This window comes from Aotus nancymaae, unplaced genomic scaffold, assembly GCF_030222135.1.
Source record: "Aotus nancymaae isolate 86718 unplaced genomic scaffold, 86718_ANA_hifiasm-v0.15.2.pri h1tg000016l, whole genome shotgun sequence".
Taxonomy (NCBI): Eukaryota; Metazoa; Chordata; class Mammalia; order Primates; family Aotidae; genus Aotus; species Aotus nancymaae.
Genome location: NW_026988428.1, coordinates 30,079,667 through 30,105,714, shown reverse-complemented (window position 1 = coordinate 30,105,714; position 26,048 = coordinate 30,079,667). Strand labels below are relative to the sequence as shown.

The 26,048-nt window shown below is 37.8% G+C and overlaps 1 protein-coding gene across 2 annotated transcripts in view; it reads right to left on the bottom strand.

Moving 5' to 3' along the window:
• The window catches only part of PTPRR (protein tyrosine phosphatase receptor type R), a 283,107-nt gene that overhangs the window by 109,739 nt on the left and 147,320 nt on the right, over positions 1 to 26,048 (bottom strand). For both annotated transcript variants that reach the window (XM_012441339.3, XM_012441340.3), the window contains 3 exons: positions 10,444 to 10,557; positions 6,944 to 7,099; positions 694 to 804 (listed from right to left, as the gene is read on the bottom strand). In XM_012441339.3, the coding sequence (XP_012296762.2) occupies positions 694 to 804; positions 6,944 to 7,099; positions 10,444 to 10,557 (381 nt within the window). The remainder of the gene's footprint in view (positions 1 to 693; positions 805 to 6,943; positions 7,100 to 10,443; positions 10,558 to 26,048) is intronic.

The window sequence follows — 26,048 nt, the reverse complement described above, 5'->3', positions numbered from 1 at the left end:
AAACATACTGTTAATTCATTCAACACCAAATAGTACTGCTTAATTTAGTGGGTTAGGCTTATTTTGGGTTCTATTTTTAAAATTAGAAACATGCTTTTAAAGCCTACATATTATTACTTACAGAGCTATTCCAGCATATGCATTTATACTTTTGTATTATTTATCCACCTTAAAAATGAAATAGTAGTCTAACTAATTTAGCCTTTGAGGGTATAATCATCTCCTTTTCATAGAATTCTTTCAAGGCCTTTTAAAAATAAGGAAATCAACCATTCGTTAGGGAATAAGCTTGTCCCAAAGACATATTTCTTTTTAATTTTTTTCCTGAGTTCCGTAAAGATGATATAAAAGGAGAAATAAAGTAAACCCGAAGTGAGCCAGTGAGACTTTACTGATGTTTAGGGCTTCGGTGACCTCAGTAAATCACTTTCTAAAGCTTCATTCTCAGAGTTGATCAAGTTACTAAAAACTGCACTGCAATTACAGCCTTATTATTCAGGTCAGCATCCTTGATTCCATAAGCTCTCCTTTAGAAATCGCTCTGATGTCAGATATGAAATATTCCTAATCTAACAGGATCATGGTCTTGCTTCTGCTCCCAAGCATTTTAGCATTCATTTGAATGGCAATGTACCCACTAATATCAAGCAGTGGGCTCAGCAAAGGATAAAACAGACAAAGAAGCAAACTTACCATCAAACACGTTACTATAATAACAAAGATGCTGAGAAAAATGACAACAGCATAAAATCCTTCTTTGCTCCAGATTTTGTCCGCTTCATGCTGCCCTTGTAAAACATTTTTCTTTAAAAGCAAAACAGAAAGTCCGATGTTAAATGAGAGCTTGAGAAAACTGGCGTTCTTATCAGATACTAAACATATTTTTAGCCTTATTCCATTCAGCATAGTGCAACACACCTACACCCCCCGCTGCCAGAGCTGCTTCTCAAACTGATCTAAGACAACAGACTGCCATCCTTATATATATAAAAAATTATTTAGTCTCCTGGAATAGGAGCAAGCGTGCCTGACATGGCATCCGCAGGTCCCAGGCTTTCCGAATATCCCTGAGTGTCTCTCTTGGAAACTACCTGGTTCATAGGTAAGAGACTTCTGTTTTCTTCTGTGTGGAAGAAACTGTTTCTGAATATTTCCTTACTCTAAGTCCCCTCCCACAACATCAACACCCCGGATTACGTGCTGTAATACTGTTCTTTACTTTTAAACAAAAGTGAAACAGGTGCAAATAAAAGCTTGTGGTGCGTTAATAAGTACAGCAACAATGCCAGGATTATTTCCTTCTTTTCTTGCTTTTAATCACATCTTTTTTTTTTTTAAGTGGAGTCTGTATTGTCAAAATCTGGCTAATGTATCATCTCAACAACATACATTTTTTAGAATACCACATATTTTTCTAAAGTAATAGGGAACATCAAAATGTTCAGAATTATTTGGCAATAAAAGGTAAAATTCATAGATTTATTTTTATTTGTATCATTTTTGTTCCACTTCAGGGATAGAAGAGTGGAGAAGCAGCTCAAATAAAGTGTGCATGACTGTATTAGTTTTATTTCATTAATTCTTTTTTCTAAATAAGCACATTGACTAAAATTCATTCTCAGAATAAAATTAAGTTTTATAATTTAGTGACAGTATAGATTTATAGTTAATGAAACTAACTTGAAATTAAACGGTACATGATTAGGAGAAACATATAAAGGCTAAATCAAATCAAACGCTTTAACTCATCTAAAATTTCATTTTTGTTGAAGGTCGCCTCCCTTTAGTGAGGATACATATCTGTCCTTAGAGATTGTCTCTAGAGATTAAGAAAGCCTTGAGTAAAACATATATTGTAGGTGTCTGAACTTTGAAATCATTGCTAATTTACTTTTAAGGCTTTAAAAAATAAAACATATCCAACATTTATAAAACAGACAAAAAAATTTACCTTGAAAAATATTTTATGAGAACTTTTATTCTGGAATGCAAGTTAGTTCTGGTGGGAAGATAAGCAAGGCTGAACAGAAAAGATTTTTGAGTTCAATTGTGATTATAAAGATTATTTGGAGAAAGCCTTTAATAATTGCTAAAGTAATCAGGATTCTATTTCCTTTATTTGTAAAACATTGATGTGCTCATTAATTATAATATAATAGTATCTTGGCTACTTTCTGGGACATAGATGCAAAGATATAAGAAATGATTTAGAGAGGAATTTTAAAGATAGATAAACGATAAATCAATTGAGAACCTGCAAATATTTGATTGATAAAATGATTAGAAACCAAGTATCCTGCCGCAAAGAAACCTTTGGGTTCAAGTGACAAATTTTCTTTCACCTCTTTGATGTCAGTCATATCGTTTTTTATTCCAATGTCTCTATAAGCATAGCTAGAAACTAATAGACAAGAAAACTCTTGCAGAAATCAGGTATAAATATGGAAATGAATTTTTTTACAGGCAACAAAATAGCATCCATTGTTTGCTATAAAAGCAAACTAGTTAAGCCTTCAAGTAGGCAGCATAAATTTGTCAAATTTAAGTATAAGGAGTTGAGCTTAAGCCCATGTAAAATTTGGATAAAAAGGGGTGGTTAGGTGGGTGGAAAGAGATTTTGTGTTCCTAACCCGATTTGGTTCATTTTTTTTCCTTGCTGTAGTTCTATAACTCCTAGAATATCAGCATGTTCCTTCCTGCTTAAGTCAAACCTGTTTTGTTTTCTTTTTTAACTGAAGCAGTAATGATGAAAAAATTAACTCCTACCCTCCCATCCCCCACCCTCAGTTAAAAAGACACGTGTTTTGAACTCCTAGAACTTAGTCACTGCATTTTCTTGATAAATAGATTTCTTTCTGAGTCATGCTACTCCTGCTGAACACTACTATATTTGTACAGAGATCTAAAAAACCTGATAAGGGCAGGGCAATAAATGGAAAAGTTTGTTGTTAAGAGCTCACAAATCAAAGGACTATAATTCACAAGAATCTTCAATCTAACCTTTGCATAGGGTTAACACCATGCTTTTTATAGTTTGTCAGGGGGCTGAGGGTTGAATAATTCAGAGGCTCTGTTGTTGGGCCAAGCTAATGCCACTATATCATCTTTATGTTTTATTTCATAGCCACACTGCTTTGCCCCTTAACTTAGTTGCAGTAAAAGAAGCTGATGGGTTTTGTTTTATTATTTAAAATTTGGGTAGTTTTCTGTATAGGTAACAATGTCTTCTCTATATCCTGTTTAATAATTTGATGCAGTATAGCTCATTCTTTTTTCTTTCTTTTGTCCTTCCTCTCTCTTTAAATATTTTAATCAATTCTGATCTCAGATGCAGAAGGAGATCCCAAATGCTAGGAGAGATGATTCAGAGATAGAGGATCTAGGAGATACACCTCTTTAAAAGAGATGAAGCACACAGAATAAGAATGAAGTGCAAATGTTACAAAGTATCTGGTTAATTTGATTGATTTAGGCAGATAAATGAGATGTATCCTATAACAATATGGCTTTGTTTGATAAATGCCAAGCTTCCATTGTACTGTGCATAATGTGAGCAATTGTTCTGAATGGTCTAATACAGGTTGATGTTGATTGTATGCTCCTCAGCACTGTATGGCTAGGTCTATACTAATTTAGACTAGACTACCTGCTAGTGTTCCTAATTTGAAGGAATAATCAGTAAACTCACACATTAATGTTTATATTTATATGTAACAGCTTTTTTTCTTTGTAAATATTTCATGAAAGTATCAGTCAGCATATTGGACTTTTATTTAAAGAAGGTCACTTTCTCCTTTGAAATATAAGATTTGGAAACTGGAGTAATTTGCAATTGAACAACAACAAAATTCCTAAATCATTTTTTAAAATGTCAATACAGAACTTACTGTTTTAACAGGTATTTAATTTATTTTGTAAAAACATTTAATTTTATTTTCCTGGGATTTTACTTATTAGGCAAGAGGAGGTCTAGTTTTATCTGCATGAGTGCCTATAATGTTCTACACCTCATATAAAAATATATAGAAGAAATAATGTCTTTTCCTTCAAGAAACAGATTACAAATGAAAACAGATGACTAAACAAAAATAGTTTTCTAGTTGGTATTTTTTTGTTTGTTTCTCAAGAGTCATTTTCAATTAAAAAATCAAGCATATGAAAAAAAAAATCTTTCCATGAAAGTGATTAACATAAGTTTAGAAAGAGATGCTTTGAGACATCATTCATAATGTCCTATAATTCATGCAAATGATGAAAAACAAAAATACCAAAGTTCATTTTTCCTGTTAATGAACATGTTGCAATAGCATGTTATAATTTTAAGATTAAAATGTGAGAAAATGGATTGAGGCATAAATTGTTATACAACATTAACCACAGAAAAGATGAATAAAGATGTAAGAAAACTGACAGAATAGCATTCACCAGTTTTACTATCAACGAATATTTTTTCAGGGCTCCTTTAGGTTGTATCTATACCAAGCACCTCCTCACTGGGGTGCCTGTTCACTGCAGACAGCTTTTCTCTGTGTCTGCAATTCAAGATTCTGGTCAAAGTTCAAAGGGTAATGCCTGGCACCTTCTAGGAGTGTCCAAACAAAAGGTTCAAACAATCCATCTGTCCTTCATGATATGCTCCTTACACCTAATTCAAATACTTCCTCATCTTCTGTAATATATATTTTCTAAACTCTAGATTTCTAGATTCCAACAATTTTATGAGAAACTGTCACATTTTGATCATCAAATACATTTTGATTATTCAAGCGTAGTCTATTGTGAGCTACTAGCTCTGTGAGAGGCCATTAAGTTAAGTACTTCACCTTCACTGGACTGGGGTATATTGGAGGATGCCCAACCAAGTACTTCCCTTAAGCCAGCTCTTTTTGTATGGACAGCTTTTCTTGGTTTGCAAATCTGAGTTACTTGATAAGGTGCTGTATTCTTAAAGCCCTCAGACTGGCTTTTGAACTCAGGATAAAGCAACAGGGAAGACCGTTTATATGATTCTCTAAAAGCTATGGGAAGAAGAATATATTTATCCAATGGCCTTTCTAAAATTTAAAGAATTGTCCTAGGCAAGATATGTACCAGTCAGTCTGTGAAGGGCCTGAAGGGGATGGGAACACAGGGTAAAGAGCACCTTCGTCTGTGGAGGCACAAGGGATACTTTGCTACACAGTAGATGATATTGAGAAATGAAAGGTGTGTAGACAAATCAACATACATAAAAGCATGGAGGAAGGAGAGAGTATGTGTATCACGATATCTATCGAGTTTAGAATTGCTGAAATGTAAACTAGGAAAGTGCTGTTTGACAATTATAAAGTCCAGCATACAAAGGACCATATACCATATTAAGAAATCTAGACTTCATTTCATAGTATTTTGAAAGTCAAAGAATAATCATGAAATTAGGACAGCATGGCCAAATTTATGCTGAGAAAGATTACTTTGCTGGCAGGACAGAAAACACATTGGGTGTGCTGGGAAAGGGAATAGAGAGAGGCACAAAACCAAATGCAGGAAGACTAGTTGTGGGTGGTAGTGACAGTCATGGTTCAATGATGACATATAGTCTTATGTGCCAATTCATTCTGCATTCAAATTACATTTGTGTGCTACCTACTGTGTGAGAATTTCTACATTTATTTAAAAAATTCAATCCATATTTCAAGTTTATAAGTGCTATAACCATTTTGGATTTGAAGAAACTGAGGCTCAGTGAGGTCGACATAATGCAAAGGCAGACGACCTCACAGAGATTAAATGGCCTGCCCACGATCACACACATTTTAAATGTGGCTTTGGGAAACAAACTCAATCTGGGCTCAAGGGATCCTGCTGCCTCAGCCTCCCCAGTAGTTAGGATTGCTGGGGAGGGAAGCCAGCATGCCCACCCAGAGTTTTTTATACTACACTTGTGATACTTACTAAAATAAGAGGCAGCGTGCTTTACCGTCAAGGCGAATAGACTAGGCATCAGGAGATCTAGATTTTGGCCAGGCAAGATGGCTCACTCACACCTGTAATCCCAGCATTCTGGGAGGCCAAGGTGGGAGAATTGCTTAAGGCCAGGCATTCAAGACCAGCCTGGGCAACATAGCTCAACCCTGCCTCTATAAAATAAAAAAACAAAAGAAAAGATATCAAGATTTTAGGTGGTGCTTTGTGCCTCTCTTCTTCTGTCACCTTGAGACAGTCACTTAATTTTTATGGGCCATACTTTCTGTATCTACGAGGTGTTACACATGTTCCCTCCAGTCTAATTTCATGGTTGCATGAATTGAATTACATGTATTTAGGATGACGATGCTTCCAGCATGTTTGTTAGAGCAGGATGGAGTAAAAGAAGTGGAAAGGGAATTAAATCCACTCAGGAGTGAGATGGTAGAGGTGGCAGAGAAAATGTTTTAAAAATGCCAAATTTGGAAAATACTATGAAGAAATATGTATAGTTCTTAAGATTGTTTCTTCAGCAAAAGAAAAATCACATTTCAAATTAATTCCAAAGTTATGGGAAACAGTGAGTATCTAGTGACCATTTTGACAATGAAAATAATGAGGAGGGGTGTACCCGTAGAGAAAGAAAGGTTTAAAGGTATTTTTTTTTTTTACATATCAGTTTCAAGTGATCAATTGACAAATACATCTAAATCTTCTTTCTTCTAGAAAATTTACTAGGTAAGTCAAAATAAGTTATACGGCCAGAAAGGTTTGAAGAAGAAAAATGCCAAAGAGTGAAACTTCAATGTGAAAATGCATTTCCTTAAGAAGTAAACATATACAATGTAAAGATCAGAGAATTCTGACACTCAGGGAAATTTTTATTATCAAGTAACATACAATAAACAGCTTTCATCTCAAAGCCTCTTGGGGTTGAATTACCATAGCATGCTAACTGCTCACATTTTAAAATGAAACGTTTCTTGCAACAACATACCTCAGGAGAGATGTCTGTAATTCCAAATTGGGATAAACTTTGATGCAAAACATTGATATTAAGTGAACGAAGAACTTCCTCAGAGGGCAGAGCATCAGAAATTCCTGTTTTACGGTTTATGGGAGACACAAACAGTTCAATACTGTTCTTCTTTCCCTAATAAAAACAGAACATTTTTATGTGTTATAGACATTTTAAACAACTTTGGAGAATATTTTTACCTTTCCTTTAGAAACATTAAAGGAAGTCAGAATTCTAGGATCCTAAAAGGCATTGTGGAGATTATATTTATTAGTTATTCTCTGGTAGACTTAATATTACCAGTCCAAAGTCTAAAATCGTCAAATAGATTTCTTGCAATTAGTTGGCCCCCCACGATTTGTAATTTTATATTTCATTGTATGCTGATTACTTTACCATTCCATATTGTAATTTTTTGATGTACATTGTTCAGATGTTCCCTAATTATGTTTAAAGAAGCATTTCAAAATCAAATGAATTAAATACAATCCAATGTAATAGTAAAATTGCATATTAGACATCACCACTCTCTCTATTACTTTTATAGATTGTGTTAATGTGAAGGCTTGGCTAGCTAAGGAAGATCGTGCCAGATGAGCTTTGAAATCCTCTTCCTGATTCTGTTCTTCACGTCAAATATGTCACACATTTAAAATCAGTCATTTAGTAGAAATGCATATGTTGTGTAGTGATGTCGTAATACTTTTCCTATTAGTATTACTTCATTAGCTAAAATGGAATCAGAGAATTTCTTACCATAAACGTCTGATATTCTACATATGCACACACAAACAGCAGACAAAAATGACATGGCCATTGATAATATTATCTTTTACAACTTATGTAATACACTAACAGAATGAAATTATTGTTAGCCTTCTTTCTGACACATGGAGCTCTCTCATGCTAGAAAATTCTCTTTTAATGTGCTTTATCAGAATTTTAGCTGGGTATAAAATGAAGTATCAGTTTACTACTAGCAAGCCAGGAAAAGTATTTTCGTGTTTGCAGAGAACAACAGACAATAACTAAATACCGATCTGAAACACGTTTATAATAATTTAAATAGTTTGTGACTTAATAACAATGACAGTAGGGACAGAGCACTTGTGTTGTGCCTGACATGCTCCTATTTACCTTAAATCTCTTATCTCATTTATTGTTCAGAACACCCCCAGGCAATAGGTATTATGGTTATCTCTATTTTACAAATGAAATGTTAAGTGGCTTGTCCACATTCACACGGATGGAATATGGCCACACTGGAAATGAAGTATGGTTTTGTCTGTCTCCAAAACACATGCTGTTAGTCACCACACTCTGCTATCTCAGGTATTGTAACTCTAGCTATTATAGTAACTACTTTTAACCATGCTACTAACATACTCTGAGGATAAGCATATCCCTTCCTCAGTGTGGCAAATCCCTCCTTCATCCCTGCAAATAGCTATAATGCTCATTAAACCTATATGTATAAAAGTATATCTAAGATATCTATATCTAAATAATCTCTCTATATATCTTAGCAAAATACAGATATACAGGTTTATGCATATATATTTTTATATGTATATATAAAAAAATCTAGATCTAGATCCAAGACTTTTTTTTTGAGACAGAGTTTCGCTCTTGTTGACCAGGATGGAGTGCAATGGCATGATCTCTGCTGACTGCAACCTCCACCTCTCAGGTTCAAGCAATTCTTCTGCCTAAGCCTCCCAAGTAGATGGGATTACTGGCACCCCACAATCATGCCTGGCTATTTTTTTTGTATTTTTAGTAGTAGAGATGGGGTTTCACCTTGTTGGCAAGGCAGGTCTCGAAATCCTGACCTTAGGTGATCCACCCACCTTGGCATCCCAAAGTTCTGGGATTACAGGCATGAGCCGCCACACCCAGCCAAGACTTCTTTAATACCTAAATCTTCTCATTTGAGCAAAGTATGCCCTGGATATAAGTAACCTTCACTATTCAGGAGAATGGTATATTTCTTCTGTGGTACAAGTTAAAACTTTTTAAAAGCTTGTTCAGTTCTACAACATTGTCGATTCACAGACTACAGGTTTTGTTTTTTTTTTTTTTTTTCCCTTTGAGACGGAGTTTCGCTCTTGTTACCCAGGCTGGAGTGCAATGGCGCGATCTCGGCTCACCTCAACCTCCGCCTCCTGGGTTCAGGCAATTCTCCTGCCTCAGCCTCCTGAGTAGCTGGGATTACAGGCACGCGCCACCATGCCCAGCTAATCTTTTTGTATTTTTAGTAGAGACGGGGTTTCACCATGTTGACCAGGATGGTCTTGATCTCTTGACATCGTGATCCACCCGCCTCGGCCTCCCAAAGTGCTGAGATTACAGGCCAGACTACAAGTTTTTATGAGGAAATGAAATAACTCACTCTCCACACACAGAAAAAATAAAAAGAAACATAAAACCCAAACTAAAACAAAAAGCAAATTCCCTCCATAGTGAAGGCAGACTGAACAGTAGAAAGCTGAACTCCATGCAGAAGAAGCACAGCAACTTAAGGTTGGGAGAATGCGGAGTCCTTGCTTGGACTCCCATTGCAGTGGAAATTAAGAACAATTTAAAACCTGTACAGTGATCCCAAAGCCCCTTTTCACATAAAACTGAAGTGACTAGCTATTTACGAAGAGACAGTCATCTGATCTGAATTTGCGTTTTTTTGGCCTTTGCTCACACCCACTTTCCAGTGCAGGTGGGAACATGTAGTTGGATAATATCCAGGTTCCCAAACACTGAGGAAAGACAGGAATTAATGAATGTGGGCGACTGACAGATAGGCCTAGCTGGGTCCTATACAATAGATCTTTTGGGTTTACTTCATTTTTTTATTTTTATTTTTTACTTTACCCACTCAGATACCCATTCAAGTTTTCTCTTGGTTTTCCCGGACTACCAATTCCTGCATTCCATCTGGGCTGCAGTCCTCAGGGTCAGGTCTTCTTTATTCTTTATCTAAAATGTCCCCCCCCACAACCTTGTGTATTCAATGTCCATCATTCTATTGATATACTTGAAAGGGCTTTAATAAATAATGTCTGGAAACAGTGCCTCACTTGATTCAGAGGCGTTCACTCTAATGGAGAATGCTTGTGGACTAGTGCCAGGTTGGTAAGGCAAATGTTTTGGGCCCTTTCATATTTGCCACAGGAGCTAGGCTTGAACTATGGCAGAGTTAAGAAACTTCCACTATAAAAAGCCAGATGATAAAAAATTTAGGCTTCATGAGCCAATCTATTGCAACTACTGAACTCTGCCACTGTAATATAAAAGTCACCATTGATAGTGGATATGGCTTATTTCATAAAATTTTATTTACAAAAACAGATGATGTGCCAGATTTGGCTCATGAGCCATACAACTAAAGCATGAGCCCTTTAGTGATTAAAACACACACACACACACACACACACACACACAGAGAGCTTGAATTTTGGGAATGTAAAATGTAGGTATCTTACAATGAGGCGATTGATGTGCACTTGTTGAGGTAAGAGTCCTAAAGCTGCAGCCACTCCTTGACGGAAGATCCGAAGCAAGGTTATGTTCAGCTTGTTTATATCCATTTGCAATGTCTGGAAAATAAAGACAAAAATAAATCCAAATTATAGTTTTAATAAGTCTTTGGTTCAGGACATTCAGTTCTTGACTGATGACTGACCACCACAATTTCTGTGACATTTATACTAATAATACTTTATAACATCTTTGATAGAAATAAAATTATAGGAACATTGAATGTGAAGTTTTAAATAGCATTAGTTAAAAAGATAAATTAGATACACCATGGAACATTATGCAGCGAGAAAAAGAATGAAATTATGTCCTTTGCAGCAACATGGATGCCACCAGAGGCCATTATCCCAAGCAAAGTAAGGCAGCAACAGGAAACCAAATACTGCATGTTCTTACCTGTAAGTGGGAGCTGAACACTGAGTACCCATGGACATAAACATGAGAGCCATGGACACTGGGGACTGCTGGAGGAGAGAGGAAGGGAAGGGGGTGAGGAACTGCCTATTGGGTGCTGTGCTCACTTCCTGGGTCAGGGGATCATATGTACCCTCAACTTCAGTGTTATGACACAGGGTTCCCATGTGGCAAACCTGCACTTATACACCCCAAATCTAAAATAAAAGTTGATTTTTTAAAAAAGACAATGTATTATATAATAAGGCAATTTGTTCAGTTATAATAAAAAGCACAAATGGTCAATTCATAAAGAATTTCATTGAAATGTGCCTTGAATAATTTTTCTTTAGTTCAGTTCCAGAGGACAGAATGGAATCTGTAGCCAAGTGTATTTCAGTTATCCATCTCCAATTTGTGTTCACACAAGTCACAGAGAGAAAGATGCTGTGTAAGTTCCATAAGGCCTGTCTTGGCAGTTTCTATACATAGTGATTTGCTGCCAGTGCAAGGCAAAAGAATGAGGTGCAAGAATACATTTTCAAACTCTGGTAAAAATGCCAGTGATACTGATGATTTGGTCTAAGATAAACAATTCTTATTCAGTTGTATGGGCAAACACTTAACTTTCAGGTTTGCTTTGGAAAAAATTTAAGTATTAAAAAATTCCTAAAATACAAATTATGATGACAATATTATAACAGTAACCTTTGTTGAAGCCTCAGCATGATTACTACACTGAAATAATGAAGTAGTTTACTATATGTATTTTCAAAAATGCCTCAATCATTTGAGAGATACTCAAGGTAGGGAAAATAAATCTTTATGCACTTCTTTTATTCTTACAATACTTGATTCACTAATTTGACATAGTAGGCTATCAATAACTGTTGAATGGCTGCAATATCACATGTTCTGTAAAGCTAAGCATACTTATGAGTACAGACTTCTCTGATAACGAGACTGATATACATGGGCAATATCCTATAGAGTAGGAACTCTTTAGGCGAACTCTCCTCAGTTTGCTTTAAAAAGAGCCAACAAGCATATGAAAAAATGCTCATCATCACTGGCCATTAGAGAAATGCAAATCAAAACTACATTGAGATACCACCTCACACCAGTTAGAATGGCAATCATTAAAAAATCTGGAGACAACAGATGCTGGAGAGGATGTGGAGAAATAGGAACACTTTTACACTGTTGGTGGGAGTGTAAATTAGTTCAACCATTGTGGAAAACAGTGTGGCGATTCCTCAAGGACCTAGAAATAGAAATTCCATTTGACCCAGCAATCCCATTACTGGGCATATATCCAAAGGATTATAAATCGTTCTACTATAAGGACACATGCACACGAATGTTCATAGCAGCACAGTTTACAATAGCAAAGACCTGGAATCAACCCAAATGCCCATCGATGATAGACTGGACAGGAAAAATGTGGCACATATACACCATGGAATATTATGCAGCCATTAAAAACGAGGAGTTCGCGTCCTTTGTAGGGACATGGATGAACCTGGAAACCATCATTCTCAGCAAACTGACACAAGAACACAAAATCAAACACCACATGTTCTCACTCATAGGCGGGTGTTGAACAAGGAGAACACATGGACACAGGGAGGGGAGCACTATACATGGGGGTCTGTTGTGGGGGAGTGGGGGGGACAGCGGGGGGGTGGGGAATTGGGGAGGGATAGCATGGGGAGAAATGCCAGATATGGGTGAAGGGGAGGAAGGCAGCAAATCACACTGCCACGTATGCACCTAAGCATCAACCTTGCATGTTTTTCACATGTACCCCAAAACCTAAAATGCAATAAAAAAAAAAAATAAAAAAAAAAAAAAAAATAAAATAAAAAGAGAATAATACTGCTTCAAGGATTTATAGTCTTATAAGGAAATACTGTAATACATCCTCTATTTTGTACCTGTAAGTAGGTGCTAAATAAGTGACTGGAAAGTGGATTAAATGCTCAATGCTACAGGAGTCAGAGAGAATTTGGGAGGTCAAAAGAGGTGTAAGTGTTCCCAGTCAAGATGATGGGTCCAGCTAAAGCTCTGGACTGCATTTCCACCTCAGGGTCTCTTAATACTTGCATGGAGGCACAGGCCCTAAGATTTGGTTAAGTTAGGGACCTGGAACTAGACTCCTCTTAAAAAATTAAGATCCAGGAAAGGGCAGAATCATTGAAAAACCCTACCTAAGAGCCCAATAATAGGCAACAACTTGCTTCTGGGAAGGAGAAATAAGAATTATGTTGGAGTATATAGAAAGTTATATCAAACACCATCAGTAACACTTTTAAATTTTAAAAATTTATCTTAATTTTTTTTAAACCTTAAAACAACAGAAATTTCTTGTCTCATGGTAATAAAGGCTAGAAGTCTGAATCAAAGAGTCAGCAGGATCATGTTCCCTTTTAAATTTGTAGGGGAGAATCCTTTCTTGCTTCTTCTAGCTTCTGGTATTTGCCAGCAATCCTTGGGGTTCCTTGGCTTACAGATACATCACTCTAATCTTTCCATCTGTCATCATTTGGCTGTCTTCTCCCTGTGTCTTCACATCATCTTCCCTCTGAGTGTTTATGTCCAAATTTTCTCTTTTTATAAGGGAATCCATTATATTGGATCAGAAGCCCATCCTATTCCAGTAAAACCTCTTCTTAACTAATTACGCCTACAACAAACTTATTCCAAATAAGGTCACATTCATAGGTACTGGGAGGCTAGAACTTCAACATATGAATTCTGGGCTGGTGATGAGGTGAAATGCAATTCCACCTTTAACAAGGAGAAAGTCAGAATTCTGAGGAAAGAAGCTGCTAACTTGTAGACAGAGAATTGACCAAGAACCTTAATAATGTTGCAACATTTTCTTCTGTTTTCTGTTAGGCTCTGAGTCAATACAAGCAGGAAGTTTAACTGGTTCCCTGGGTGTTCATTCCTGGCTGGAGAGCTGTTTGGGAGGCTGGGAAGGTCCATCAGAAGCATAATTCTATTCTAGAGGTGGCTTGGCAGATGGAGCTTATCATGGGTAAAGGCAGTGGCAAAGTCTTGGTGAGGCAAAAAAAGAGGTAGCTGAATCCAGACACAAGTTGAAATAGACCTTTCTGTTCCTCGTTCATTTCTTAGCATGTCACAGAAAGCAATTCCTACTAGACCTGGGTAAACTGACTTCTCTTTCAACAGAACGTTACCTTCTTCCAGAGAGTAATACTTTTTATTAAATAAAAATCATCTAATGGTACACAAGTGTTTGCCACATCATTTTCTATACTTTTAATAGCCTAAATATGTATTTAATACCTAACAGAATAATTTAATGCAGAAAGTAAATCTTGAGGCCAACCTTAAAGGACAAGTAGGATTTGGAAATACAGTGATGAGGAAAATCGCATTATATTGTTAAGCACAATATATGCATCTACCTGGCACACTGGGGAGATTAGAAAACTCAGTCTACCTGGTGGTCCTGAGAAACAGAGGCTTCCTTTCATCCAGTGACCTGTGTTCATCTCTGCCAGACTGCAGAAGCTGCCATTACAGACGAGACACTGTATTGGAGACTCTGTCTACTACCCTTCCCTTGCAAGACCAAAGATGGATTCCTTAGTTTTCTCCAATGGTGATGACCGACCACTGACTTCTGTCTCACCAGTAGTGTTTGTCAGGCAGGGTGAGCTGGTGGACAGTGTGCCTGAATCCCCAGGGGCAGGATTTGGAGCCAATCGTCTACGCTGGGAACCCACAAGCCCCCTCAAGGGGATTGTGTACACACTGGAGAACTCAATTCCCAGGGCCATGATTAACCTGAGGCTTGTAACTGTGGAAACAGTATTAAAGTCTCAGATTGAAATGGTAAATGGGAAGTGAAATAGAAACTAAGATTTAAAAATCACTGAAAAACGGAACTTTGCAAAAATATAAAAGCTGTACATTTGAAACAGAAATTTTGACTACACAACTACAGAGAAGAAGTGAATTGAAGTAATTAGTTGAAACTGTAATCATCTGGTTCATTGCATCAAACATTTGAATGATTTTCCTCAGTTCTCTGCTTGCCTGAGAAAAGCTGGATTGATTTTGTAGAGCATGCACAGATTTCTGACTATTCCCCATAAAAACAGTGATGCTAAAATATAGTACAAACAGGTATGTATATATTTGAGGGCCTCATATGTGCCAGGCATTATATATGAGTGCAATTTGAGAAAAAGAAAGGATTCTAGACAAAAATGAGAATTTTATTTCAGACAAAATAAAAAATAGATGACTTTCTATAGTTAGAAAATATATGCTACCTCCTTCTCTCTGGATAGATGCTAGAAATGCACAGCCCCTCCTCATCCTATTATGTGAAATCGTAACAACTATGACAGAATATAAATTTTCACAGCAGTAACAAGGCAACAGTTTTCAAGTTGCCATACAATATTGTGAGATATATTTTTGTTTGGATTCTAAACCCAATTGGTCATTTCTAGCATTAAATATACAAATGATTTAAGATTTTAATTTCAAAGAGATTAAAATGTTCTTTCCAAATGCAAATGGTAAGCTACCTTACAGTAGTAAATAATTTCAAAGAGTTACTACGTAAGAACAATTGAGTAATTTTATTGTTGTTACAATTGTATACACATACAGAAAAAAAATATACAAAATTCAAAGACTTCCAAGTCTATCTATATATGAATATATCAGGCCTCTGTCTTGTTAGATTCCGTTGTCAGTACCCTACTACTGTTCCCCCTCACGAAGGAAATATTACTTTGTGACAAGACTTACTTTCTCTGGTCCCCAGACTGCCCACCAAAGGAGTTAAAGCCTATGGGCCTTAGGTACAAATCGGGGTGATAGGATTCATGAAATGTAGCACTTGGATTTAGGTACCAGCATTACGTTTGAATTATAAGTATGTGATTGGCTTTTAGCTATTCAGTTTTAAAGGAAGGTTGAATTATTTTTCCCTGGCAGGGAGGCAGTTGGTCCTCTCCTAAAGTTATTAGGCAGCCTGGTCTTTCATTTGGTCATGTAAAGTAAGAGTTAGGACCACAGCCAGTGGTCCAGTGAGGGGACAAAGGTCAAATGTCCATCTCTCTTCCTAAGAGATATCTCAAGGCTTCTTAGAAAAGTGCTGTCTCAATTCCCAATGGCCACAAAGGACCCAGCTTCCTTGAGGACCAAAGCTTGTCAGAAGAAATCCACCCACCCCTTTCTAACTCTAATGTGCCCTTTTTTGCTACCTGAAATCTTGAACTCCCTTCTTGGCCAAGGGGTTGGAATGGCAAGAAATTTCCAGAAATAAAAGCAAAAGGTTCTCAGTGTATGTCTTTGAACTGAGCAGAGGACCCTGACCTGTCAGAGACATTTTATACTTTCACCCCTTCCCTTCTCACAATTTTCTGCACTTGTCCTCTGTTATTAGTTACAGACTAATTATTTTTATTTCTATATTCTGCATTTCCACCTTTCTCGGGGTCTTATACCTGCTTCTCTCTTCCTGAATGTTCCACTCACACTTCAAACTCATCATTACTCAAACTGAACTTACCTTTCTCCCTCTTCCTATCCACAACCAAATTTGCTTCTCTTTCTACATTCACATAATGAAATGAACTATCATATTTGGGTATCATCCCGACCCTTCTGTAGTCTTCACTCTGCCACTCCCATGATATCCAATGAATAGTCAAGTTCTGTCTATTCTACCTGCTAAATGTTTCTTGAATGTTGAACCCATATTCTCTTCATCTATAGTTCCATCATTTTGGCTCAGATCATCATCATGACTAACTAGATTATTTGACTAGAATCCTAATGGGTTGCCAGTTTTCTGTGGTCTCTAACTAATTCCCCATATCAACATCATAGTTATTTGTGTAAAATGCTAACCCAATCAAGTTACTATTCTGTTCAAAATACTGTGAGAAAATCTCATTTTCTAATGAATGATCTTAACTCTGCCATTCACCAAATTTGCCCTGTCTTTCCAGTCTTAACCTCTTACACCTTTCCACCACACACGTCATACTCCAGGCATACCCAAGGTTTATTAAACATGCCATGTCCTTTCCACATTGTCAGTGCACATGGGGATCAGTGCTAGGGGCTATTCCTTAACCTTGGAGATTCAACCGTTTTGCTACCTGGAATCTTTAACTCCTCTACCTGGATTCAAGATTCATGGTTAGCAAAGGCCATTCTGCCAGTCTTCTCTGACCTCTCCCCTATCCTTTGCTTGTTCCTTTCAGTTCTCCAATAGAACTGTGTTGGACTTCAGGATTTTTTTGTTTATACTTTTATAGTAAAAATATCATGCTTATTAAAACAAAATTTAAGGTACAGATAGATATATGGTAAAAAGTACCAATATGCTTATCCTTGTCCTTCATCCCAATCCCTAGAAAGAACCCTGCTAACCATTTCTTATATATACTTCCAAATATTTTCTATGTGTATAAAGTATAAAACAACATGTATATATCATATATAATATATATTACTATTAAATACAAATAGGATTAAACTATACATTTTGTTCCCCAACTTGCTTTTTTCATTTATTAATATATCTGAGATATATTTCTATATTTATAATAGATATCAAATATCATGTTTTGATTCTGATCTAATAATTTCTTACATTTAACAGATCAGTTTATTCCATTCAATTCTATTATTTCAACAGATCTGGATACGTTTTATTACTTTTTATTTTATTTTGTTTTTATACTTCCTTAGTTTTCTGTCTTTGTTTTTTAGTTGTTGTTCTACAATTATTCCTCCCAAGTCTGTATTTATAACAGAAAATAAGGCATGACAATACATTTAAGCCATTAATTCTTGATTTATAAAATTTAGAAAGTATTTATTAACTTCTGCCATGAAAAATAAGAAAATATACATCTCTTATAACCTCCCAGTTTTTATAATTATATTATTTCTATATTGTTATATCTAATGATACTGACATTATATTCTGTGTATTAGAGACTACTCAGAATTCTCCATGATCAATATAAGTGAAAGTGAAGCGATACTTTCAGTCTCAGGCAGTTAACAATGAGGATGACTTCTCCACCCTCTTTTTCTCTTCCCTCTGTCTACAAGCTGGATGGGTCCAGGGCCACCCTAAAACTGTATTAAAAATGGTGGAGCTACACAAAGGAAGACATCAGAGTCCCCAGATCACTGCATGGAGCCGAGGGTCCCACTCAAAAACCCTCATTAAATAGTGATATGAGTTAAAAACAAATTTTATTGTGTTAAGCCACTAAGATATGGGTTTGTACTGATGCATATATGCCGAAACCACAATTTCTACAGTTCTATAGTGATAGTAATTATATTCAAATGGATTCAATGCTCATGACCAGTTTTCTATTTTTAGAAGGTTGTCACCATTCTTGAATTCTATATTTTGATGTATCTGTTGTTCAGCTGGGTTTCATATCAAATCGCTTCTTTCAAGTGAGGCTCATAAGTGCTCTGTTTCCTGAGGCGTTATATGTTTGTGAATGTATTCATGGTGCTTTTAACAATAAATAACAGCTTGGCTGGATATTAAACCACTGACTCGATCTTTTTTTTTTTTCTCTTTGAACTCTGCTGCTATTTTCCAATGCCTTCTGGCACTGAGAGTTGCCATGAAAAATACCCTGGCCTGAGGCTAGTCTGTCTTGTAGATCCCTTGCCTTTTCTGCCCCCCATCTCATAAGAGTGTTTATCTTTAAAGTTACAAAACTTCACCAGGATACTTCTTTGGGTTGATAGTGCCTGTAATGTGGTATGCCGTTATAGTCTACAGATTCCAGAGCCTATTTCAGTAATATTTTCCCCTACTATACATTTGAATGATTTTTTGTCTAAACATTTCGGTCTCATCTTCAAAGACACCAATTATGCAATTATATATTCTTTGTCTTTCTATCTCACCACATTATTTTATGTGCTTCTTTTCTCTAATTTGTATGTCTTTATTCACCTAAAATTCTCTCAGTTCTGCACTCTATGTCCTTATATTTTTCAGCAGAATCTTTTCTACTTATTTTGTTTAAAATGTGATTTCAATTTCTCTCATTGTTTTTTGTTACCTTCATTTATCTTCTGAATTCTGCCAATTTATTCTTTGTGATTGTTGTAGACAAGATATGGACTCTCCTGATTGTATCAGACAGTAGATGACACAAAACTTGTGTTTATAGTTTCTCGGTATTTTGCATTCATTGTTGCCCAGGCTGGAGTACAGTGCTGTGATCTTGGCTCACTGCAACCTCCACCTCCTGGGTTCAAGTGATTCTCCTGCCTTGGCCTCCCGAGTAGCTGGGATTACAGGCATGTGCCACCACACCCTGATAATTTTTTTTGTATTTTTAGTAGAGACAGGGTTTCACCATGTTGGCCAGGCTGGTTTCGAACCCCTGATGTGCCCACCTTGTCCTCCCAAAGTGCTGAGATTACAGGCGTGAGTCACCGTACCCGAGCCTGCATTCATTTTTAAATCTATTTTTTTTTTCAGGAGTTCAGCTTCTGTTTCTCTCTTAAAATGCTCCAATAACTTTCTAGCCTGTGTAGAGTTAAATTCCATCACGTGGGCTCAAAAAGCCCTACATTATCTGGCTCCTATTAGCTCTGAGCTTCATCTCATACACCTTTTTAAGTCACTCTGTCCTTTTTCCAGTTCCTCAAGCCAGCTATGCTCATTTTTACCTTATGGCCTTGGCATGCACCTGCCTGCTGCCTGGGGAGGTGTTAGCCATTATTGCATGGTGGCTCCTTCTGGTTGTTCAGCTCTGTCTTAATGTCACTTCCTCAGAGAGGCCACCCTAGGTTGACCGCACTCTATCACATCACCCTGTTTTCTTTTACTCATAGCATTTATCACTATCTGACAGTTTATTGTTTACTTGTTTATTGTATAATTTTACTTTAAGAAAATGTGGGATCCACTGGTGTGGGACCTTGTCAGTCTGGTTCTCTGCTGTCTCCTCAAGACCTGAAACAGTGCCTGGCACAAAGTAAGTATTTAATAAATCCTTGTGAAATGAAGGAACACATGAATCATGATAACCAACACTGGGTAGTTACCTAGTGAAAGAATCTGAGTTATATTATAGGCTTGGAAAGGGTAACAAACCCGGGCCTTGCACTTGAAGGTAAGTTCGATTTAGTTCACCTGTAATACCTAATCATTAAAAACACATAGATTTGATTTAGCACAATTTTGTATTTGATTTAGAATTAACATGTCTCTGAGACTTTGTCCACTATAACATTTAAGAGTGAACAAAATCAAAAGTTAGTCTTATCAACTTTTTGAAACTCAATTCTAATAGGCAATATCAATGTATATTTTATGCTATATTGGTTGTAAATCAAATTCAAACTTATCCAGGGTTGATGCTCATTTCTTGCTAATTTGAGAGTTTTAAAATTTACTTTTCTAATTATATAAGTTAATGCACATGACAGAAGATTTAGAAAATATAATGAATTAGGCAAGATGTGGTGGTTCACACCTGTAATCCCAGTACTTTGGGAGGCTGAGGCAGGTGGATTGCTGGAGGTCAAGTTTGAGACCAGCCTGTCCAACATGGAGAAATCCTGTCTCTACTAAAAATACAAAAAGTAGCTGAGCATGGTGGCAGGTGCCTGTATTCCCAGCTACTCGGGAGGCTGAGGCAGGAGAATCACTTGAACCAGAGGGGCAGAGATTGCAGTGAGCCAAGACCATGCCACTTCACTCCAGAGTGGGCATAAGAGGAAATCCATTTCACAAAAAGAAAGAAAATACAGTGAATTAGAAAAAATAAATAAGTATTATTCATAATCATGTATCCCATTACCCTGAGATAAGGCTGTGGTATTTTTAGTGTTAGTTTTTTTCTGATACACAGGTTATATTATATCATATAATGTACATATGTATATACGAATATATTACATATACCAACATATATCATACAAATATTTATCCATTTTCATGTGATTCTATAACTACCACATTTCTATGGCTTTCCCCTTTCTATGATTTTTGGAGGAAACACTTTATTTCCCAGTCCTGATGTTTTATTCTGTGTGGTAGCAGTTTTAGTATAATAATACTCCTGGATTCTTCCTCTCGTCAGTCTCCCCAGGAGAGGGAAATTGACTTGTGTAACTGGTGCATTTGGAATAATACAGTGGGACATCTGCAGCTCTGTGCTTTCCTCTGGGGGTCTGCTTGCCTGTAAAGATTGTATAATCTGGTCTTTTCTTTGCAAGTGGTAAAGTAAGCCCGAAAGGCACTGTCCCTGCAGGGGAGTGCTGCAGTTTACCATTGCTGCCTGTGACTGGTGAGAAAATCTGCTTAAGAAGGAGATGCAGTCATTAAAGAACATCACTTTCATGCTTTCAAATCACAAAGTCAGCAGCTCTACCAGCAATAGAATTGACATTTTTGATCCCCTTAGCCCTGCTTCCTCCATCTTTCTCAAGCAGGAAAGAGCTGTTATGTCTTGGTCCACTAAAACACCAACACGTGGCACCAAAAAGTCAGACCAAAAAAATGGGCTCTACAACTTTACAACTTTTCTTGCTAGCTGGCCTTGATTTCAGCACAGATATCTGTGCTTGTAGAAGGGTCAGAGAAACATCATGGCAAATGGTGTTGTGAAGTCATGAGTAGAGTGTTTCCAAAAGAGGTTTCTCAACAGAGGCAGATACTGCTGGAGGTTAAGAAAAATGTGAACAGAAAAAGGCTGTTTGATGGTTAATGTGTAGGTAATTAGAAGCCTTCAAGTCCTGATTCTCAAAATGTGGTTCAAGGAGGCCATGTGATCCTCACTGAAACTCACATGAAAAGTGTAAGCTCAAGGAAATAAGAGAGGACACAAGCAGATGGAAAAACATTCCATGCTCATGGTTAGGAAGAATCAATATCGTGAAAATGGCCATGCTGCCCAAAGTAATTTATACATTCAAAAGCTATCCCCATCAAGTTACCATTGACTTTCTTCACAGAATTGGAAACAAACCACCTTAAATTTCATATGGAACCAAAAAAGAGCCCACATAGCCAGGACAATCCTAAGCAAAAAGAACAAAGCTGGAGGCATCACGCTACCTGAGTTTAATCTATACTACAAGGCTACAGTAACCAAAACATCATGGTACTCATACCAAAACAAAGATACAGACCAATGGAACAGAACAGAGGCCTCAGAAATAACACCACATGTCTCCAACCATCTGATCTTTGACAAACCTGACGGAAATAAGCAATAGGGAAAGGATTCCCTATTTAATAAATGGTGTTGGGAAAACTGGCTAGCCATATGCAGAAAGCTGAAACTGGATCCTTTCCTTACACCTTATACAAAAATTAACTCCAGATGGATTAAAGATATAAACATAAGACCTAACACCATAAAAACCCTAGAGGAAAACGTAGGCAATATCATTCAGGACATAAGCAAGGGCAAGGACTTCATGACTAAAACACCAAAAGCAATGGCAACAAAGCCAAAATAGACAAATGGGATCTAATTAAACTAAAGAGCTCCTGCACAGCAAAAGAAACTATCAGTACAGTGAACTGGCAACCAACAGAATGGGAAAAATTTTTGCAATCTACCCATCTGACAAAGGGCTAATGTCCAGAATCTACAAAGGACTTAAGCAAGTTTACCGGAAAAAAAAACAAGCAACTATGTCAAAAAGTGGGTGAAGGATATGAACAGACACTTCTCAAAAGAAGACATTTATGCAGCCAACAAACACATGAAAGAAAGCTCATCATCACTGGTCATTAGAGAAAGGCAAATCAAAACCACATTGAGATACTATCTCATGCCAGTTAGAAAGGTGATCATTAAAAAATCAGGAGACAACAGATGCTGGAAGGATGTGGAGAAATAGGAACACTTTTTGGTTGCTGGGAGTGTAAATTAGTTCAACCATTGGGAAAGACACTGTGGCAATTCCTCAAGGATCTAGAAATAGCAATACCATTTGATCCAGTAATCTTATTACTGGGTATATACTCAAAGGATTACAAATCATTCTACTATAAAGACACATGCACATATATGTTTATTGCAGCATTGTTCACAATAGCAAAGACTTGGAATCAACCCAAATGCCCATCAATGATAGACTGGAAAAGAAAATGTGGCACATACACACCATGGAACACTATGCAGCCATAAAAAAGAATGAGTTCATGTCCTTTGCAGGGACATGGATAAAGCTGGAAACCATCATTCTCAGGAAACTGACACAAGAACAGAAAACCAAACACCGCATGTTCTCGCTCATAAGTGGGTGTTGAACAATGAGAACATATGGACGCAGGGAGGGGAATATCACACACTGGGGCCTATCGGCAGGGTCAGGGGATTGGGAAGGGACAGCATGAGGAGAAATACCTATTGTAGATGACAGGGTGATGGATGCAGCAAACCACCATGGCATGTGTATATCTATGTAACAAACCTGCACTTTCTGCATATGTAACCCAGAACTTAAAGTATAATAATAATAAAAAAGCCGATAGTTATTAGAGTGAAAGTCAAATAGGGTGAACAAATTTTAGAGAGCCAGGCCAGAATATAGCATTACCAGGCCTAAAATATTATAATAAAATGTAGTGTATATAACTGTCCACTGTTATTACTTTAACATACAAATGTAAAAAACAGGTATTTGAAATTATGTGTTATGCTGTTATTTAATGTTCTGTTACATAAATGCTATTATTTCAGCATTTAAACAAAACAGTAATAGGATAATGTAACAGTGGCAATAAGTAGTAACTAATAGTTGAACTAATTAAATAATGTGTGGAAAGTAAAAAAGAAGTGCAGATGCAAGTTCCTTGTACAGCAATATAGCTGCATTCTGTACAACTGCAGACTTGTTTATCCCAAAAGGTTACTGAGTGAGTTTTTAAGGGTTGGTCCAATTCAGTATTAGTAAACTAAAGTTAGTATGTTGTTAGTATATACTGACCGTTTTAAGAAGTGAAGAAGTGAGGTATAATAAAGAAACAGGCAGAACACCATGACCAATTTGCTCAGAACAAAAGAGTACAGATAGGATGGTAAACAGAGAGAATATACTCTTTCCCCATAGTTTTAAAGAACTATGACATTTATACTACAGCAATAGTACCTTAGATGACTTAATCTTCCTTCTTAATCTCCCTACATTACTGATGAGCTACCCCTTCTAACGCATGAAATAACTAACAGTATTGGTAAGAGTAATACGTTGAGACATTTCATAAACAGTTGCAATATCAACTTATTCAGTTTCTGATATCCTTGCTCAGTTGTTGTTATGATCAGGTGATCAGCTAATTAAAACATTTCACAAAAGAGCTAAATGAGTATTGATAGTGAGAAAAGATATGTAAATTTATTTAAATTTAAATATCTTTTAAATTTAAAAAGGGTAAGACCTTGTGGACAAGGACAATATACAGGAGCTTCTTGACTTTTGTGCACACATTTAAAAGTGCTTGCATGTTTTCTAAATTGCTAGGGAGCCTGAACACAGCTTAACAAAATAAATGTGTTTGTGTGTTTAGATATTGCAGGTAGGTGGGTAAATACCAATAAAAAACTGCCACATTATCAAATAATAGTTAAAATAGGGATTAGTAAGGCTGACTTGGGTTTAAACCTGGGTTGAGTGGCCTTGGTCAAGTTTCTTCTGAGCTGAAAAAAATGAGGTTCAGTTTCTTCACCTGACACATGGGAATAACTACATCCCTTTTATAGTCTTTAATGTGGACCCTACATTAGCTATTGATACAGGATCTTTAGGGTGTCGATTTTCTGGCCAGAAACTTCTGTGTCTGGTGGCATCTTTGCCCAAGTTCTTGTCCTGCATTCAGGAAGAATGAGGTATGCAGGCAAGTAAAGGGTGAACAACTCAAAGATGAGCTTTATTAAGTGTTTGAACAGCTCAGAGGAGACCTGCAGTTGATAGCTCCTCTCTGTAGCTGGTCATTCTGTCCTCTCCTACTTTCAGCAAAGGATATCTCCTTTCTGCAGCTGGTTGTCCCCTCCCCTCTTTATCTCTCCATCCTCTGCCTGCTCTGGCTGAGCCAGGGGCCTTTATGGGCCTCAGAGGGTGGGGAAGTGTGTGCTGATTGGTTCACGGGCAGCCATTGTGGGCCCAGCTCCAGCTCTGGGTCTGCAGGACTGCCAACTCCCACCCTCAGGTTTTACTGGGGACCCACCCTTCTCTGCCCAGGAGCCTGTCTGCCTCCCATGGCCATCCATGGTGCCCAGGCTGCTGGCACCAAAAGGCACCTGCAGGTCGGCACCCAGCTGCTCTCAGTCCCTCTTCAGCTTCCCCTCTTTTTGACACCCAAAGTCTGGAGGGTCCAAGGCCATGGGGGCTGACATGTCAGCACTGCCCTAAGCCTGTGAACACAGCTCGGGCTGTGACAGAACCTGGACTCAGCCCCAACCCTGCTCCTAGATTACAGTGTGTGCCAGGAATGGGGAAAGGCCAGGTAGAAAAAATAGGCACTCCAAGCCTGCAATGGCAAGAATGCAGGCATGCCTGGGTCTGCATCCCCAGTTTGGGTGGCTACAGCTGGGGGAAGAGGAGGCAGGATTCCTGCTTGCTCTGTGGAGCAGAAGGCCTAGATCCACAGCCCTGACGTGGGCATCTGCAGCCTGACCCAGGAGGGCGGGGCTACTGCCTACTCCTGGCTCCCGAGATCACAGGGGTGCCCAGGTTGCAGCGGTGGCTTGGACAGCTGCCGTTGTACCTGGAGACCTCCCACCTGCCAACTTGGAAGGGGCGGAGCTACCACTTGTCCCATCTCCTGCAGGCTCCGTGGAGCAGTGCACCTGGCCAAGCCCCCTGGCAGCCTGAGGCGGGGGCTCCAGGTCCTTGCTGGACCTGGACCAGTAGCAGGGCTGGAGCGATGGTGCCACCTGTGGCCCCAGAGCTCAGGGGCTAGCCAGAGCTCCCTCTTGCCTGAAGCGCAACCCGACCCCACCCCATTGGGCAGTCCCCAGGGCAGTGGGCTGCTGCTGGGGGTCGGGGGGGGGGCGTCTGTCGGCCTCCTTCCCATACCCACCCTACAGCGGCCAGCGTGATGGCAGCAGCTGCACCAGATGGCTGGACGCTACCATCACTATTA